Raw genomic sequence first — 16,679 nt, 5'->3', positions numbered from 1 at the left:
GTAAGACCAAAGCTCACAAGCTTTATAATCAGGTGTACAAACTGATTATGGCAGGACTTCTTTAAACAATGGAATCTCAATTCTGGGTGTTTAAAGTGTCAATGGCTTAATGTTCAGTGGAAGTTACTTGAAGAGTACAGGTACTGTATAGAGTAAGCAGATCTATGTGACCCTGGAAAGGTCCTGGCAATTTGTCGGTCATGTATCCAAGAACCTCTCCATGGTTCTGATCTTACAGGGTCCCTTTGCCACTCTTGACACTTTTGATCTTTACCGCCCCTTTGAAGCTCTCCTCCCTTGCCTTCTCTGATGCTATAAGCTGGCTCTCTTCATTTTCTCTCACCATTTCTCTATTTCTCTTTTTTTCCTTCTCCTACTCTCTGGTTGGGGGAATTCCCCAAAGTTTGGTCCTTAGACTTTTTTTTTTCTCTTCTCCATGTATATTCTCCCTTGGCTCATTTCTCCAATTCTCACATCTGCAGTAGGATCACACCTTTCCTTAGTACCACTGTCAAGACTTCTAGACTTGCTACTCCAAGGACCTGATGAACATTTACCTGTATAGATTCCACCATTCTTTCACAGGTATCTGATCAAGAATGAAACTAGATCACTCTTCTCCTTAGAACCTTCAATGGCTCCCCATTGACCTTCAAAGTCCAAGCTCCTCAAGGAGGTTTACAAAGTCCTTCACGTAAAAGTCCTTCCATGCTTTCAAGGGAATGCAAGTAGAAAGAAAGAGAGAGAGAGAGAGAACTCATGACGATACCATGCTCAAGGTGAGATGAGAACTCACAGAGGAGGAAGAAATGATCTGTCAGAAGTTAGGGAAGGAGCTAGGTCATTTATATCTAAACGGCATGAGATGACAGAAAGGGTTTGTTTCTCCTCCACACTTGTCTGTCACTCTCTGGCTTACACAGTGCTTACCGAACTTCTCTTGGTTCCTCTATCACTGGACTTTCCAATCTTACTGTGGTGAATCTTTTAGAGGGGGTCCACAGTACTGGTGCTCTGAGTCCTTGGAGTGTTTGGCCAAGGCAGCCCTGTCACTTTGCCCCCATAAGCCATAAAGTATTGTCATTTCTTACCTAAGTTTTTGTGTGAAAAATAGGAAGCATGCCTGAATGTAATGTGTACTTCCTCGAGATTTCCATTCAATCTGGTTAAGTCCCCTGGTACATGTTCCTATAGCAGCTGGGGCTAGCTCCATCACAGATGTATTCTATACCTGGTTGGTGTGCATTCTTCATTAAGTTGTAGGTTTGTTTCTCTTGCTCACCTCTACATCTCCCGCACATGGTTCTTTTCCAGACACATGGGAAGGGCTCAATAAAATGTATGTTAAAGGAAGTGGGCTAGTTCATCCTTGGTGAACAAAATAGTCTGTGCTTCTGTGAATGGTAAAGTTTTTCTCTTAAATATTTTGATTGCCAAATTCTGGTTTCATTCCTGATTCTCTCCCACATCTCACCTTTCTAAATGATTGTTGTTGTTGTTTCTTTTTAAATTGCTTCTTGGGGGCGCCTGGGTGGCTCAGTGGGTTGGGCCGCTGTCTTCGGCTCGGGTCATGATCTCGGGGTCCTGGGATCGAGTCCCGCATCGGGCTCTCTGCTTAGCAGGGAGCCTGCTTCCCTCTCTCTCTCTGCCTGCCTCTCTGTTTACTTGTGCTCTCTCTCTGTCAAATAAATAAATAAAATCTTTAAAAAAAAATAAATTGCTTCTTGGGACATGATGTGATGAGCACTGGGTGTTATATGCAACTAATGAATCCTTGAACACTATTTCCTCAAACACTATGAACACTATTTCCTCAAAAACTAATGATGTGCTATAAGTTGGTTAATTGAACACACTAAAAAAATAAAAAAATAATGTTAGGTAGGGAAACAAAAACAAATTGCTTCTTTGAAAATGATTCTTACACCATTTCTTCTCTTATTCATCCTCTGCAAACAACTAAACTTTGTCCTTCCTCACTGTTGGCCTGGACTACTGTGATCTCCTTCTTGCTGGTCCCTGTGCCTTCAGCCTTACGTTTTTGTTTTGTTTTGTTTTGTTTTTTACTAAAACAGATCAATGTTTACTAAACATTTCCTAAAACTTCTCCTCTAGGAAAGTCCAAGTTCCTTAGTTTTGCCGTAGAGAACTTCTACCATATGGCATTGACTCACCATACAGCTTTCTTTTCTACTACCTCCCTTCATGCCTCTCTCCTCCCAGCCACTAGTCTCACTGACCAGACCTTGGACTCTCCTGCCCACTGTGTGTGCACACCATTCTTCCACAGGGCCCATGTTCCCCCTTTGTGTCTCAGAAGCCTTGTGCCCCAGCACATATCTAGACCCTGTAAAATTCCCATCCTGGCAGTGCCCTCTTGCCCCATTACCTTGAACCTTACACTTGTCACTTACTATCTCCTGCTTTAGATTATTATTCTATATTCATTCCTTCACCCACTCAACATACACCATTGATGGTCTACTCAGTACCATGCACCTAGAGCTGAAGATTCAGAGAACTATACCCTTTTCCTGCCTTTAGGGAACTCAGACACAGAGATAGATGAACACAGAAGCTGGGCACTGTGCAAGGTGAGATAAAAGCTCACAGAGGAGGAAGAAATGATCTGTTGAAGAAGTTAGGGTAGGAGATGGTTCATTTATATTGAAGCGGCGTGGGGTGATGGAAAGAACAGAGATATGTGTTGGAATCCTGGCTTTACAATATATTTCTCCCCACCTACCATTTTACAGATGAGCAAATGCCTCCATTTGCCCATCTGTAAAATGGGAATAATACCATGTACTTTGAAGGGTCATAGTGAGGTGTGAATAAGATCATGTTTGTGCAAAGTATCAAGTACCAAGAGGAGCCTGTGAATGCACAATAAGGATGAGCTCCTTCTGAACACAGTTCTGGTCCTACCTTCTATACAGTGCCCTGTACATACTTTTATCCTGGTGCATATCAGTTATTTGGTTGATTTATAATATCATGGATGTGATGTCTGCTACATCAAGAAACAGGGCACAGGGAACCAAGCTGTTTTAACTATTCTGGAAGGGATCTACTCCTCTTTCTGAGAACCATAAATTTGGTATTTAGCATTTGGCAATTTGAACTAGTGAAAGATACACAGACAGGAGCTGTGTTTTCTCTTCTTAGCAAGAAGAGCCAGGGGATTGCTAAGGAGTCAGGGCCAGCAGGCCAGGAGGCAAAGCAGCAACAGTGTCCATGGATCTGCCACACCTACTAATGAAGGCCAGGGGGTTCATGAGTCCAGCTCTTTGAAGTCACTCCATGAAGCTCTTACTTCATTGATGCACAGCATGGAAGAGGAGTCCTGACTTAGCGAGAAGCCCAAGTAAAGTCTTTTATGAGGTGAGGGACTCATCTGAGGAAACATAACAAACCAAGGGGGAAGGGCTTTTGACAATCACCAAATGAGTAATAAAAAAGGGGCTGCCTTCCATGTCCACACCCTCTGCGGAAGGGGTATAAATGCTCCCCAGGGGAAGGAGACCCACAGCTCTGTGGCTTGGAGAACTTGGACTCTGTGTTCAGCCAGGTGCCTTGCTCCCTCCAGCACCATGCCTTACAACTGCTGCCTGCCCAACGTGAGCTGCCGCTCCACCTGCTGCTCCCGGCCCTGCGTGCCCCCCAGCTGTCACACCTGCACCCTGCCCGGAGCCTGCAACATCCCCGCCAATGTGGGCAACTGCGGCTGGTTCTGTGAGGGCTCCTTCAATGGCAGCGAGAAGGAGACCATGCAGTTCCTGAACGACCGTCTGGCCAGCTACCTGGAGAAGGTGCGCCAGCTGGAGCGGGAGAATGCGGAGCTGGAGAGCCGCATCCGGGAGTGGTGCCAGCAGCAGGTGCCCTTCGTGTGTCCCAGCTACCAGTCCTACTTCCGGACCATCGAGGAGCTCCAGCAGAAGGTGAGGGGATGGCTGCCACACTGTCTCCTGCAGGAAGTTATAGGGAGGAAATCTATAATTTGATTAAGAAACAGTGTGAATTCTCAGCTAAAGTCTGGCTTTTCCATTTTTTTCTTGAGTACCCATTTTGTGTGAGGCCCAGGACTGTTAGGCCTGAATATTTGCATAGTGCTAGTCTATGTGCAGGAGCAGCACTTTGCATAAATAAGCTGTAATTAAAAGCCGCTTCCAAATGCTTCCATGCATTGCCAAGATCCAGATTTATTACCCTGAGGTAAGAGAAAAGGCCTGAGCCCAAGAAGGAAGCTGAGGAAGCAGAACATTTTGTACGAATTGGACTATTTTCTCTCTACTTCATCCGGACTTTTGCCTACCATGACTTCTTGTTGCTGTCTTCTTCTGGGTACCTAATTATCCTGATTGTATTCCTGACCTGAATGCCTCTGAATTTCTCCTCCTGGTGTTCAGTGTCTAGCAAGGGCATAAAATCAGAAGGAGTGGAAACCACCTTGCAGGTAGTAGTGCTAAGCCACCTAGGATGGCTGGAGGGGCATGGCTGCTTCCCTGATGCAGCCTCTCTAATGGCCAATTACATATTTATCTTCCCCACTGGACTGGAAATTTCTTGAGGGCAGGATCTAGAGTTTACTCATTTTTATATCTTCAGCTCCTAGAACCATACCACATTTATGGTAGTTTTGTTTTGTTTTTAGCAAGAGAAAATGAGCACATATGAGCCAGGGTAGAGGGAAGCAGAGGGAATGGGAGGGAGAGAATCTTAAGCAGGCTCCATGCTCAGTAAGGACCTATGGTAGGTTTTTAAAAATAATTGTTAGTTATTATTATCAGCCCCTTTTGCTCACACATTTCAGATTTGATTTTTCAAATATTTATTGAGCACCTATGGCACATGGATAGCATGTAATAGTCTTACATAAGATCCACTGTGATTTCTCATTCCATTCCTTCCATGTAAGTGAATTGGTAGGAATTGCTGTTGGTTAAAATAACCAAGCTCATTCTAGATTATTTGGGGGTCTTCTAGATCTTGTGCAGCAAGGCAGAGAACGCCAGGCTGGTGGTGCAGATCGACAATGCCAAGCTGGCCTCAGATGACTTCAGGACCAAGTGAGTGGGCAAGTAGGGTATCCTCTCTCTTCTCTCTTTCCCTTTAACCTCTCCTCAACATTGACAAACACAGACAAAGCTTTTCTCTAGATGTTTTCCCCAGGATCCATAGAACCACTGCTCTGCAGAGTACAGAGATCTCTTCTCTAGATTCAGACCCTCCCTCTCTTGCTTCTCTGTAAGGTGACATCCTCCAATCTAGTGTAGAAGTCATAGCTGCCCTCCTCCCCACCACACCCTGATGCTCTACTAGGCACAGAATGCAATCAGGTGAATGTGAGAAGTGTATTAATTTTGGAAATCTCACAGTTTAAGAACTTTTGTTCCCTAAATCCACTGGCTCCATATATATATATATATATATATATATATATATATATGATTACCAGTGCATTTTCCTCTAGGAGCTATGCTCAATGTTAAACACCTAAATGAAACAGAAGGCTGTAGAAATCACAAACCCTAATTTCCAGGTGTGTGACAAACCAATCCACACCAGAGTCAGGGCCAGGTCCATTCCCGTCTGATGGGTCCCTGACGCCCCTGTACCACAGGTACGAGACGGAGGTGGGCTTGCGGCAGCTGGTAGAGTCAGACATCAATGGCCTGCGCCGGATCCTGGACGAGCTGACCCTGTGCAAGTCCGACCTGGAGGCCCAGGTGGAGTCCCTGAAGGAGGAGCTGCTGTGCCTCAAGCAGAACCATGAGCAGGTGAGGTTCTCCAAAGAGCAACTGGCTCCAACTTGCTGAGGCCTGTTTCCAACTGCCAGGGGATATGGGAGAGACTCAACTAGCCCGAGGGGTCTGTCCTCCATACAAAAAGGGATTTGTAGAGAATGAGCAATTGAAAGCTTGTGTTATGAGATTAGGAGGTTTCAGCCAGAGATAGGAATGAGAGTCAAGGAAGTTGGCAAGCCCAGGAATGAGGAAAGACCAGCAGCCAGGCGGCACCCACAGCCTCTTCCACTCTCGGGCCAGAGAACACCTCGCTGCAGAGATCTTGTATCCCAATTCCCCATTTAGCAACTGAGAGGCCAAGACGGCTCCCCAGCAGAGAGGGCTCCACAGGAAACAAAACCAACTCTCCCCCTTCTCCTCCAGAGTTTTCTCTGCTGTTCAGTGTGATTCGGAGGAAATGTTGAGCAAAATGCTCACTGTCACTGCTTGGTCAGTTGATAAAGAAGATGGACATTTTGTGCAAACCTGAAATACCAGAACAATGTAAATGGTGATAGTTAATATTAATCAAGAGCTTATTGTATGCCAAACATTGTGCTAAGTGCTTTAGAACTCCAGAAGTAGTACTCAGCTTACTGATGAAGAACCTGCCTGAGGTTTCTAGAAGCTTCTAGAAGCCATAGACTTAAGTGGTAGGGATGGCCCTCTATTCAAGTCTGATATCTTCCTAAGCCCAAGTACCAAGCTATGCTGGCTGTGTGAGGAGAATAGCCCAGAAATGAACAGATATTTAATTTCTTCAGAAAAAGCTAGGTTGATAGAAATGACAAATAACCTTTTAGATCTATTCCATCCCAGATGGCAGATTTTGAAGTAAGCACTCTTTATTTCCTCTTTAGCCAGACTCTACCTTTTTATTAGTCATGGCGAAGAATCAGACCTAAGAGGCTCTGTGGTGTATGAGCAAAAACAATGAACTGGGTGCTTGGGGCCCACAGTTTACATTATGGACTATCACATCTCAGTGTAGAGGCCAAATCGCAGATCTAGACGATGGGTAGCACCCCGAATGGGGGGCAGAAATAGGTCATGGGCGTGAAAGCACTTTGCAAAGCGGAATACACAGTTTAGTCGCTGATCGTAGAACCCAGTTATGAGAGGATCGATGGAACAGAGGGGCTTAAAGCTTAAGAACGCTCACAAGCTGATCTGTGATTCCCTAGAGGAAAGCATTTGAACCCTCTGTGATACTTTCCATCTTCCCAATCCTCCCTCAGGAAGTCAACACCCTGCGCTGCCAGATTGGAGACCGCCTCAATGTGGAGGTAGACGCAGCCCCCACTGTGGACCTGAACCGCGTGCTCAACGAGACCAGGAGTCAGTATGAGGCTCTGGTGGAGACCAACCGCAGGGACGTGGAGGAATGGTTCACCACCCAGGTGGGCATCTCAGCACATGGCCACTCAGAACCCTTGGCCCCTTGGGGCTCTTGAGGCAGGGTCTGACCCTGTCTTCTCCCCTATGCTGTTTCAGACCGAGGAGCTGAACAAGCAGGTGGTGTCCAGTTCGGAGCAGCTGCAGTCCTGCCAGGCGGAGATCATTGAGCTGAGACGCACAGTCAACGCCCTGGAGATCGAGCTGCAGGCCCAGCACAACCTGGTGGGTGTTGTTCAGGGTACTGTCCACACTCTCCTGACCTTGTGAAGCCTGGGGCTTCTCTGGAATCCCATGGAGAAGCTCCCTGAGGAGTGGCTCTGTGACCTGCCTTATCTTCCCCATACAGAGGGACTCTCTGGAGAACACGCTGACGGAGACCGAGGCCCGCTACAGCTCCCAGCTGTCCCAGCTGCAATGCATGATCACCAACGTGGAGTCCCAGCTGGCTGAGATCAGGTGTGACCTGGAGCGGCAGAACCAGGAGTACCAGGTGCTGCTGGACGTCAAGGCCCGGCTGGAGTGCGAGATCAACACGTACCGGGGCCTGCTGGAGAGCGAGGACTGCAAGTGAGTGGGAAGCTAGTATTATTTCCCTTGGGGGTTGCATGAAGTTCCTGTGGGAATGAAAAATCCTGGTGGAAACAAATAGATAATTTCAAGCTTTTGGGAGGGGACAGTCTAAGGAAGTGCTATATTCTCATATGAAGTGCATTTAGTATTTTCCTATCTCTTCAGCTCATCTCCCCCTAACTGGCCCTCATGGTCTTCTGTCTGCAGGCTCCCCTGCAACCCATGTGCCACAACCAATGCCTGTGACAAGCCCATTGGGCCTTGTGTCTCTAATCCTTGCACCCAACGTGCTCGGTGCGGACCTTGCAACACCTTTGTGCGCTAAAAGGCTGGTGCCAGGAGTACAAAAGTTCCAGAGTCACATCTCAACCCTACTTCATACAAGGGATCTCCTCTGGGGACCACACATTGGACAAAGGAAGAATTTCTACCAGCACCAGGTTCTGAGTGTCCACTCTGCCTTTCATGGAATCCCCTGGCTTGATCCTTCGGATGGCAAAGTCTCCTCAGCAGCTCGTTCTGTCTTCTGAGTGTATAGAGAAATCTACAGCAGGATTGTGCAGTATCTATTATCACAACGATGCACTTGGGTAACATGTTATGTTTGAACAAATACTTACCTAAATGTGATTTCAAAATAATTACATGAAAGTGTGAGCTGATTAGGCAGGTCATAAAACTGAACATAGTGAGAAAAAACATCTTCCTTGTCACTCTTTTGGTCTTTGGAGATGCAGTCAGAGTCCCTTGTTAACTTCCTAATAAACTCTTATTCTGGCACAAACATGATCATTGTCCTTCTTCATTAATTCCCAGACTGGGTGTCTTGTATCAATAAAAAATAAGTGGTGTTCTTTCATCAGATGAAGGGGTCATGTGACTTCCTTCAAAGGGAAAGTCCACCAGACCTCACCCACCTGTTGATAAATTTTTTGTGTGGGGAGAAGTTGGAAAAGGTGAGAGAACCACAGAAATGGGACCTCATCAGGAGCAAGTGAATGTTGAGACTAAGGCCATACCTCTCGGCCACACAAAAACACTGTATCCTAGCAAGAACTGGAAAAAACAGCCAAAAACTGTCTTCTTCTACTTCTATCTTTGTATATTGGAGAGGTTTTTTTCATCACCATCCCATCTGAGTAATGATGATATTTGTGCCTAAAATTTCACAACTATTAAAATATGCGGAAATACATTGATCTCAGGTCTAGACTATCAAGTTATGTATTATAAATGATCAAACCACAATGTCAAAAAAGGCTTATTTTCAATCACATTCTTCTCACCAAAGTGTTATTCATGTTGCTATTAACTGTCATATCATTCAATTACAATATTTTTGGGAGGACATGTGTTTATGCCCATTTAATAATAACAGCAAATATAATTGAAAAAGTTTTATCATAGACTACTTATTCCTTTAAAAATGTTTATTAGTAGCACAGAGTATATGTTTTATAACACACATAATATTTTATAGTTGTGGTATATATACATGTTATAAAATGCACATTGATAAGTAAACACATTGCAGGTGTGTGCTCAACATTTCTTCTGATAGAAGTAGAAGATGAAATATTCCGAAACCCAGCCAACTAGGGAGCCTGAATCTCCCAAACTTCTTACACTCTGCACAGACTGAGATATGTAATTTCAAGCTGATGTAAGGTTGTGGGTGGACATTCTTTAGAATGCTTCATGTGTAAATAAAGAATTGGAAACAAGACCATTTTGTTTCCATCAAAAAGACCCTTCCTTTTCACAGTGAGGGAACAACATATTTACACATGTACATTTTTTTTGACATACAAATTCCCCTGAGATATTTATACTGTGTGAAATTGGGTGTCCGAAGCACTGAGTGGATACCATGGTCCCTTCTCCCAAGGTTGTTCTGGGCTGTCAGGGCAGAGCAAGTGCCTACAAGTCACCCCACTAGAGTCCTGGATTCACAGAGAGCCTCTGTCCTATTCACCTGGGCCTCATTCTTCCCCCTAATTGTCTCCTCTCCCTACAGATGCTGCCTGGGTCCCCAGTGAATGTCTTGTCCTCAGTAAGAGTGCAAGGAGTCTGAGAGACATGGAACGGCTGGGACTTCCCTTAAGCTTAGCACCACTTGCTTGGAGGGACAGACTGCTGCTCATGTGACCCTCCTGGCCGTAGGTTTCTCCTGTCCTTTGTGACAAGGAGAAATCAGTAATGGTTCCTAGTCTATGCAGTACTCAAATCTGACTCTGCTCCTTACCAGATTTGGCCCTTGGGCAAGTCCTTCCCCTTCTCCAAACTTCACGCCTCCTCACAGGGCTCACAGACATTTGGAAAATGCAAACTTTTTAATTTTTTTTTAATTTTTTCAGTTTATTTATTTTCAGAAAAACAGTATTCATTATTTTTTCACCACACCCAGTGCTTCATGCAATCCGTGCCCTCTATAATACTCACCACCTGGTACCCCAACCTCCCACACCCCCACCACTTCAAACCCCTCAGACTGTTTTTCAGTTTACCTCCCCTTCCAATTTACCCCAACTCCCTTCTCCTCTCTAACACCCCTTGTCCTCCATGATATTTGTTATGCTCCACAAGTAAGTGAAACCATATGATAATTGACTCTCTCTGCTTGACTTATTTCACTCAGCATAATCTCTTCCAGTCCAGTCCATGTTGCTACAAAAGTTGGGTATTCATCCTTTCTGATGGAAGCATAATACTCCATAGTGTATATGGCCCACATCTTCCTTATCCATTCGTCCGTTGAAGGGCATCTTGCTTCTTTCCACAGTTTGGCGACCGTGGCCATTGCTGCTATAAACATTGGGGTACAGATAGCCCTTCTTTTCACGACATCTGTATCTTTGGGGTAAATACCCAGGAGTGCAATTGCAGAGTCATAGGGAAGTTCTATTTTTAATTTCTTGAGGAATCTCCACACTGTTCTCCAAAGAGGCTGCACCAACTTGCATTCCCACCAACAGTGGAAGAGAGTTCCCCTTTCTCCACATCCCCTCCAACACATGTTTCCTGTTTTGTTAATTTTGGCCATTCTAACTGGTGTAAGGTGATATCAGTGTGGTTTTAATTTGAATCTCTCTGAGGGCTAATGATGATGAACATTTTTGCATGTGTCTGATAGCCATTCATGTGTCTGATAGCCAGAAAATGCAAACTCTTAGAGCAAGTGCAAAACCACCTGCAAAGTGCTATGTAGAGGCAAATGGTTATTTTTTTGACACATCCAACTCCATTGGTTGGACTGTTGATCAGGGGCCATGATATTCTGTTGAAGAAAGTGACTCTGGAACCAGAGTCTGTGGGTTGGATTCCAGCTTCACTCTTTAAGAGCTGTGTCCTTGCAAATAACATAAACACCATGCTCTCCCATTTCCTCATCTTTAGTAGGATGACAGTAATAATATGTTTTCACAGGGTGACTGGGAGGGTGAATTGAGTAAATACACAGAAGCACACAAGACTGTGCCTAGCAGAAGTAATAGGGCTGTTAGGAGTCACAGAGTGGCTACCCTCTGGGTGCACCGGAGAGAGGAAGACTTGGGCAATGTTGGAAGGGAGCATGAGAGATGTTTCTGACCTAAGCAGAAACTGTTTGTGCACTGTTTGGAGATGTAGCAGATGGAGATTCATTGTGTCAGATGCTGAAGACACTTGCATTTTTTGTATGTGTGTTATGATTCCAAGGCACATGTTTTTTAAAAAGTGTGCCTGGGTATTAGAGAAATTCTTAGAAGAAAAAAAAAAAAGAAAAAATTCTTGGGAGGTCTTCAGATCTTCAAAAGCTAAGGAAGTGGTGGGGTCCAAGCCTGTATCTCTGGGAAGAAATAGAAGTCCAACTAATATCTGGGGTAAAATTGAAGAGAAAATTTCACTAAGGTAATATAAATCTATCTTATGTACATATATACACACACCACATACATACTATATGTACAGACATAAATACACTATATACATATATGTATACATACATATTATATATTATTCAATTCTATATTCATATACATATTTAATATAATTAAATACATAACAAATAACATATCAATTAATCTATTATATATTTAGACACACACACAATATGGAGGTAGAAAGCCGGAAAGCACAGGGGAGGCTGGAGGACTTAGTGGCCATGAGAAGTGGCCAGGTCTGCTAGGCTAGATGGGGGTGGGTGCCTTGAATTCACCTTCAACCCTTGCTCAGCCTCCTTTCCACCCCAGGCGCGTCCAGGCCAGCCTCTCCCCTGTATTAGAGCTGATGTGCAGAGCAGATCCAGGTCTCTGAAAGGGTCTGGTCATGGGATCCTCATAACCGGGGCAGACTCTTACAGAACAAAGGATAGACATTCTTGCAGATCTGAGAGTCTGTGTCCCTTTTCAGTAGAGGACCCCATTCTTGATCAGACATTACCAGAGAAGAGTCAGTAGACAATAGTTTTATTAACTTTAAAAACAATTAACATGGTTAAAGTTTATTTTCGCTTTTGTTTCCTTTGCCTTTGGAGACATATCTTGAAAGAAGTTGCTGTGGCCGATATCGAAGAGATTACTGCCTATGTTCTCCTCTAGGATTCTGATGGATTCCTGTTTCACGTTGAGGTCTTTTATCCATTTTGAGTTTTACACAGCAAAGGAAACAGTCAACAAAACAAAGAGGCAACCCACGGAATGGGAGAAGATATTTGCAAATGAGAGTACAGACAAAAGGTTGATATCCAGGATCTATAATGAACTCCTCAAACTCAACACACACAAAACAGACAATCATATCAAAAAATGGGCAGAATATATGAACAGACACTTCTCCAATGAAGACATACGAATGGCTATCAGACACATGAAAAAATGTTCATCATCACTAGCCATCAGGGAGATTCAAATTAAAACCACATTGAGATACCACCTTACACTAGTTAGAATGGCCAAAATTAGCAAGACAGGAAACAACATGTGTTGGAGGGGATGTGGAGAAAGGGGAACCTTCTTACACTGTTGGTGGGAATGCAGGTTGGTGCAGCCTCTTTGGAGAACAGTGTGGAGATTCCTCAAGAAATTAAAAATAGAACTTCCCTATGACCCTGCCATTGTACTCCTGGGTATTTACCCCAAAGATACAGATGTCGTGAAAAGAAGGGCCATCTGTACCCCAACATTTATAGCAGCAATGGTCACAGTCGCCAAACTGTGGAAAGAACCAAGATGCCCTTCAATGGACGAATGGATAAGGAAGATGTGGTCCATATACAGTATGGAGTATTATGTCTCCATCAGAAAGGACAAATACCCAACTTTTGTAGCAACATGGACGGGACTGGAAGAGGTTATGCTGAGTGAAATAAGTCAAGCAGAGAGAGTCAATTATCATATGGTTTCACTTATTTGTGGAGCATAACAAATAGCATGGAGGACATGGGGAGATAGAGAGGAGAAGGGAGTTGGGGTAAATTGGAAGGGGAGGTGAACCATGAGAGACGATGGACTCTGAAAAACAGTCTGAGGGGTTTGAAGTGGCAGGGGGTTGGGAGGTTGGGGTACCAGGTGGTGGGTATTATAGAGGGCATGGATTGCATGGAGCACTGGGTGTGGTGAAAAAATAATGAATACTGTTATGCTGAAAATAAATAAAAAATTAATAAAAAACAACTAACATGGTTACAATTCAGATCTCAATTAAAGGAAAGTAATCTCATTAACAACGAGTGCTGCTTGCTTAGAATAAGATGAGAAATAAATGAGTCTGGAAAAAACCCCTTTTTTTAATAGTTGTTTTTTCTTAAATTGTCTTTCAGCAGCAACACAGAGGCAGGGTAAGAAAAGAGGAGGAGCTCTAAGAATTCTAGTCATCTCTGGGCTCTCCCAGGTTTAGGGTCAATTTCTTCTTCCACTGGGCTCTAGTCCACCATTGCTGAAGTCAATGGTTCCAGAGCCAGGTCTTCCCAGAAAACAGTGCTTCCATAGCAAAGAAGAAAGGGCATCAGAATCCATGGACTGCCACCTACCCCTGCTCTGCCCTGTGTGTGAAGTAAGCAATGATGGGGTTGGGCTCTGAGCCTCACCTGCTAATGACACTGTGACCCACTGCACGACAGTTACAGGAGAAGAATTATGGGTGGTTTTGGAGGCAGAATGTTTGCCTCATTCTTTTTGACAAGTTTTCACCTTCTCCAACTTCAGACTCTTCGTCTGAGAGAATGCCTGGGCTGCCGGCCTCATGGGGTTGTGATGGTCTCTGTGTCTGGAAGCACTTTCTGAAAACCACATGTAAGCTTCAGTATTATTGTCATTGACCTTTTGACCTTGAATACTGATTCCTGAGCAACCAGAGTCTAATCTTGAGATTGTCTGTTCCTAGGGGAACATCCTTTTTGATGGATGTTACTCAGGCTCCTGTTTTCCCAGCTTGGAGAGCTCCACCTAAACTCTGTTGGGTAGTATAGGACCAGCTTTCTGTTCTGGAAAGGGGATTAATCTCTTCCATTATTCTGGGCCCCCCTCTTCCTCACTCACCCATGGAATTCCAGCCCCTAGTGCAGCATGGCTTTGACATGAGAAGAGGCACCACAGGGAATGGAGTGTGAAAGGAGGCCTTGGCGGGGAACAATGACAGGAGTGCAGGGAAAAGAGACATGGGCCTGCATGGTCATTCTGGCCACTTCTCCTCCTGGATGCACATTACAGCCTTCATCTCTTCCAGCCCCTGCACAATAAACTCCTTTTAGACGGTAGCTTTATGTGGGTGCTGCTGAGGAGACAAAGGAGTGCTGAATCACTCACAGAAGAAGTTATCAAGAGGCCCAAGAAGCATCTGGAAAACACCCGGCAGCACTTTGGTGGCTGAGTGAGAAATTACATTTAAAGCTGGGGCTCGTGGGTGACAGTTAAGGTCAAACGCTTTGTTCTGTACTGTTTTGCTTCAAAGAAGTATTGCTGATATTTAACAACTACTCCCATTCCTGATCCAAACAGGAACATTGGGCAAGAAAGGCCAAGAGTTTCAAGAATTGCTACAACTGTAGGAAGATAGGATCATGATATGGCCTGTTTCTTGTTATTGCAAAACTTGTGCTGACACCTTTACATGGGTTGGTTGGCTGTGGCCTGGCCAGCCTCTTATCTGAGCCCACAACAGGTGTGCGAGCTAATGTTCTCTTTCTTTTTCATTCTTTCACATACGAGGATAAGCTGGAGTGTGTGTGTTTAAAATTTGATTTTATTTTTGTATTTTTATTTATTTATTTTTATTATGTTATGTTAGTCACCATAGTGTTTAGGATTCTAAAAACAGCTGAAAGATGAAATGAGAAAGACTATAAAGCAAGCCCCAGAAAAATCTTGGGTTTGAAAAGGACGGCCCTAGTTTTCCATCTGAATCGTCACCTCTGCTTGAATCTTAGCCCTCATCCAGTTTCTTAATCTGTAAAGTGGGGAGAATGATGATCACTTTGTAGCTTTCATATAAGGGTGGGATGAGATTATGTTGGAAAAGGTGCTAGACTCAATGGTCAATACTTACTAAATGCTCTGTAGAAGTCATTTCTGTTCACAACCTTAAGGACCCGGAGGAATCGTAACTATGTGCTCTGACTGCTTTTCCTACTGATCAGGACAGGGGCTCCACAGCATGTGATCTATTATGTCCTCCTGGGTGTTCTCCAGATGCTTCTTGGGCCTCTTGATAACTTCTTCTGTGAGTGATTCAGCACTCCTTGTCTCCTCATCACCACCCACATAAAGCTACCATCTAAAAGGAGTTTATGCAGAGGCTGGAAGAGATAGGGAGTTATAACATGCAACAAACCAGAACTTGCCTGCCTGAAATTAATAACCCATTTAGGGCAGATGAAGGAATGAAGTGCAGAGAGGTTGCTTGAGGAACGTCACACAGCAAAAAATGCTTTTAACTCATGGGGAGGAGAAGCCTTTGGGTGACTACGAGAGGAACAGGAAGCATGTAGGCACACGATTGGCAGTTTCTAATGAGAAGGGAATAATTCAACGTTCTCTTAACCCTAGCATGCCATGCTTTGATAAAGCACAGCTTCCTAAGTGTCTTCCATAAAAGGCACATGGAGATGTTAAGAAATGTGAAAACTCTTATTTAAACTATCTGACTTGAGGACATTTGAGGAAGGACAGTGACCCAGATGGAGCCTGAGGGCTGGCTCTGAGCAGGCAAAAGAACACCAGGGGTAGAGTCCCATAGAAGATAAAGAGCAGCATCTGTGCCCCTTGCCAAGGTAGTGTGTCACTCCTACATTAACAACCGTGACACTCACAGGACTGGACATGACGTTCGCTGTGAAAGAGCATTGGTGACAAGAACAGGGACATGGAGTGCAACTTTTGAATTACACCCAGCATGGGGGCACCTGAGTAGCTCAGGGGTTAAGCCTCCTTCGGCTCAGGTCCTGATCTTAGGGTCCTGGGATCAAACCCCACATCGGGCTCTCTGCTCAGCAGGGAGCTTGCTTCCCGCCGCCCCCCCGCCCGCTTCTCTGCCTACTTGTGATCTCTCTCTCTCTCTCAATCTGTGTCAAATAAATAAATAATATTTAAAAAGAAATACACCCAGCGTGAAACAACGATTAAGAGCTAAAGTGGTTCAGCCACATAAAGGTGACCAGGCGTTGACCAGCTCTGTTTTGGAAGTGCTTAAGTGGAGACTCTAAAGGTGACCATCATGCCCATGTCACAGGACTTCCCAGTAAACCAAGCCAAGATTTGAGAGCTTTGGTCTTGCCTCTGTGGCTCTTCTCTCTACAGAGGGGCTGGGTATCGCTTGCTTAGACATAAAACTAGTCAAAGGTGACAAAATGAGGTATACGTTCTAGAAAGTTCGGGATATTAATTGAGAATCAGGGTGTGTTTAAAGAATCCTTTTTTTCTTTCTTTTCTCATCAAGCTGTGACTAATAATA

General features: G+C 44.4%; 1 protein-coding gene across 1 annotated transcript; it reads left to right on the top strand.

Moving 5' to 3' along the window:
• Positions 1-3,590: 3,590 nt before the first annotated feature.
• Positions 3,591-8,515, top strand: KRT33A (keratin 33A). The gene is made up of 7 exons (XM_032321718.1): positions 3,591-3,941; positions 4,987-5,069; positions 5,624-5,780; positions 7,025-7,186; positions 7,281-7,406; positions 7,531-7,751; positions 7,962-8,515. The coding sequence occupies exons 1-7, from the start codon at positions 3,594-3,596 to the stop codon at positions 8,077-8,079; spliced, it is 1,215 nt and encodes a 404-aa protein (XP_032177609.1). The 5' UTR covers positions 3,591-3,593; the 3' UTR covers positions 8,080-8,515.
• Positions 8,516-16,679: the final 8,164 nt, after the last annotated feature.

The sequence above is a fragment of the Mustela erminea genome, chromosome 18 (assembly GCF_009829155.1).
Source record: "Mustela erminea isolate mMusErm1 chromosome 18, mMusErm1.Pri, whole genome shotgun sequence".
Lineage (NCBI taxonomy): Eukaryota > Metazoa > Chordata > Mammalia > Carnivora > Mustelidae > Mustela > Mustela erminea.
Note: the sequence above shows the minus strand (reverse complement) of the source record. Positions and strands in the feature narration are given on the sequence as shown.

What these genes read in the sequence shown, in the direction of transcription:
- KRT33A (XM_032321718.1), top strand. Translation starts at nt 3,594, where the DNA reads ATGCCTTACAACTGCTGCCTGCCCAACGTGAGCTGCCGCTCCACCTGC. An exon ending in TCGAGGAGCTCCAGCAGAAG is followed by an intron (nt 3,942 to 4,986) that starts GTGAGGGGATGG and finishes GGGGTCTTCTAG; the next exon opens with ATCTTGTGCAGCAAGGCAGA. An exon ending in TCAGATGACTTCAGGACCAA is followed by an intron (nt 5,070 to 5,623) that starts GTGAGTGGGCAA and finishes CCTGTACCACAG; the next exon opens with GTACGAGACGGAGGTGGGCT.